The 1,998-nt window shown below is 60.4% G+C and overlaps 1 protein-coding gene across 1 annotated transcript; it reads right to left on the reverse strand.

Annotated features, from left to right (window-relative positions):
* Window positions 1-35: 35 nt before the first annotated feature.
* CAOG_09247 (hypothetical protein) lies at window positions 36-1,656 on the reverse strand (the record flags this gene model as incomplete). The annotated part of the gene is made up of 1 exon (XM_011272668.1): window positions 36-1,656. A coding segment is annotated over one exon (1,621 nt), but the record flags the coding sequence as incomplete, so codon positions are not given.
* Between the last annotated feature and the right edge of the window lie 342 nt (window positions 1,657-1,998).

A 1,998-nucleotide genomic window follows, 5' to 3' on the forward strand; every position in this document is an offset into this window, starting at 1 on the left:
GCATGTATTCCGGAAGGCGACCGTTTCGAGCGAACCGGTGGCGATGGCGGCGAGGATGGGGCCCAGCTCGTGCTTGAACTTTTTGTAGAACGCAGTGCCCCAGCCCGTCCGGGCCCTGGGGACTTGCCAGATGCAGTTTTGTTGATGGCGTGGACGATCTCCCCATGCCTCCAGCGGTCTGCTCATCAACTCGTGGTCCTCGTCGTCGAGCATCTCGTTGGGCTTTGCATGGCTGAGGATGTGCCGGGCAGCTGCTGGGTCAATGGGTACGTGCGCATAGAGCTTGGCGTAGAAATCTCGCTGGGCGTCCGTGATGCCGGCCGCATCGGTGACTTCTTTGCCGTCGACGAGGAGCATTGGGATGTGCGTCGCCTTTTGGGACTGCTTTTCGAGCGAGAAGTAGAAGGAGGTGGGGTGTTCGCCCTCGGTGCGCCACTTTTTGGCCGAGCGGACTCGTGCTCCTTGCGCGCGATGCTCGAGCTCAGCTTTGACACGGGCTTCCTGCTCCGCTCGTTCGGCTGCAAGCAGTTTTGCCTCTGCGGGGGATGTTGCTGCGAGGAGGTTGCCTTCGATGATTTTGAGCTTGCGGCTCGCTTGGGCCAGAGCCTTCGCCCGGTCTTTCGCAATGGAGCCGCACAGGCACTGGGCTAGCCATGCTACGTCGGCCTTGAAAGCAGTCCAGTGGTTCTCGGGGTCGGGGCGGCGCGCCAGCTCTGCTATCTCGTTGAGGACCATGCCGCAGAAGCCAGCGTGTTCGAGAATGGTGTCGTTCAGCTTGAAGGGTGGCGTGCATCTGTCTTCCGCGGACGGCGCCACTAGGTTTACACAGACGCCTCGATGGTCCGAGTGCTGGTAAATCCTGGTCGCAGTCGACTTGATCGTGAGCGGGAGGTTGGATGACAGGAGCATGAGGTCGATGCGGGAGGCTCGGTGTGTCTGGTTCTTGCTCGGCCATCGTGTGTATTCGACAGGGTCATCGGCGCGGTGGTTGAGCAGCCAGGCATCCTCGAGTGCGTGCTTGTTGATGAAGTCCTTGAGAGCGTGGTTTGCCTGTGTGGTGCTCCTAGCCTCTTGGCTTGGCTCTGGTTGGACGTACAGGTGGCTAATGTTTGGTGTGTTGTTGAAGTCGCCGCCAATGATGGCGGGCAGTGTTGGCTCGTCGTCGTTTGGCTGGGTGGCTGACTTGATGAGGTCGCTGAGTTGGTCCAGGAACCCCACTTTGTCAGCTTGTGAGCCAGATGCCGGGGCGGAGATTGATGAGATGATGGTTGGCTTGCTGTTGAGGTTTGCTGTGATGATGAGGGCTCGCCCTGGGATGGAGCTGAGTAGTGTTGGGCTCGAGAGTGCGGGGTCGGTGTCGCCCGGTGCCGGCTTCCTGATGAGGATGCCGACCCCGTGCTTGGGTTCCGGCTCGGAGCTCCAGAAGCATGTGTAGTCGCGGAAGAGGTTGGAGGCGGCTGCTTCGGTCGCTGGCGTGAGCCAGGTTTCCTGAAGCAGGATGACGGTTGGAGGAGTTGGGCGGCCGTTGTAGGTGGTGGCCGGATTGGAGAGTGCATGGATGAGAGAGGCGGAGGAGGAGGAGAAGAAGGGGAGGGGCGCATTGCCCCCTACAGAGAGGGAGCGCGCATTTAGAGTTGCGAAGAGAAGGCTGGTCATTCTTGACTCGTGTCCATCGCGACCCCCGGAGGCTCCTCGGGCACGGTGGTCGGTTCGAAAGTGGAGTGTGAGTCATCAGCGTTCGCCAGAAGTGCATAGCTGTTAGACACTGGAATAGGATCTCCTCTGTGGTCTTCACTACAGAAGCGCTTGTTCCTCGCGTCGTGAGCGGGGCTTGTGCGTCCGTTAGCAGTGCTGCTGATCGGAGTGGGTGAGGCTTGTGTTTGCTCAGCGCTCGCGCTGGTCCTGCGCACAATGCTGACGTCGCCAGGTTGGGCGTTGGGGTCCTTGGATCGGTGGGTGTTCGACCTGACTGGGATGAAACCGTCCTGGATGGCTGAT

This window comes from Capsaspora owczarzaki (assembly GCF_000151315.2).
Source record: "Capsaspora owczarzaki ATCC 30864 unplaced genomic scaffold supercont2.77, whole genome shotgun sequence".
Taxonomy (NCBI): domain Eukaryota; class Filasterea; order Ministeriida; family Capsasporidae; genus Capsaspora; species Capsaspora owczarzaki.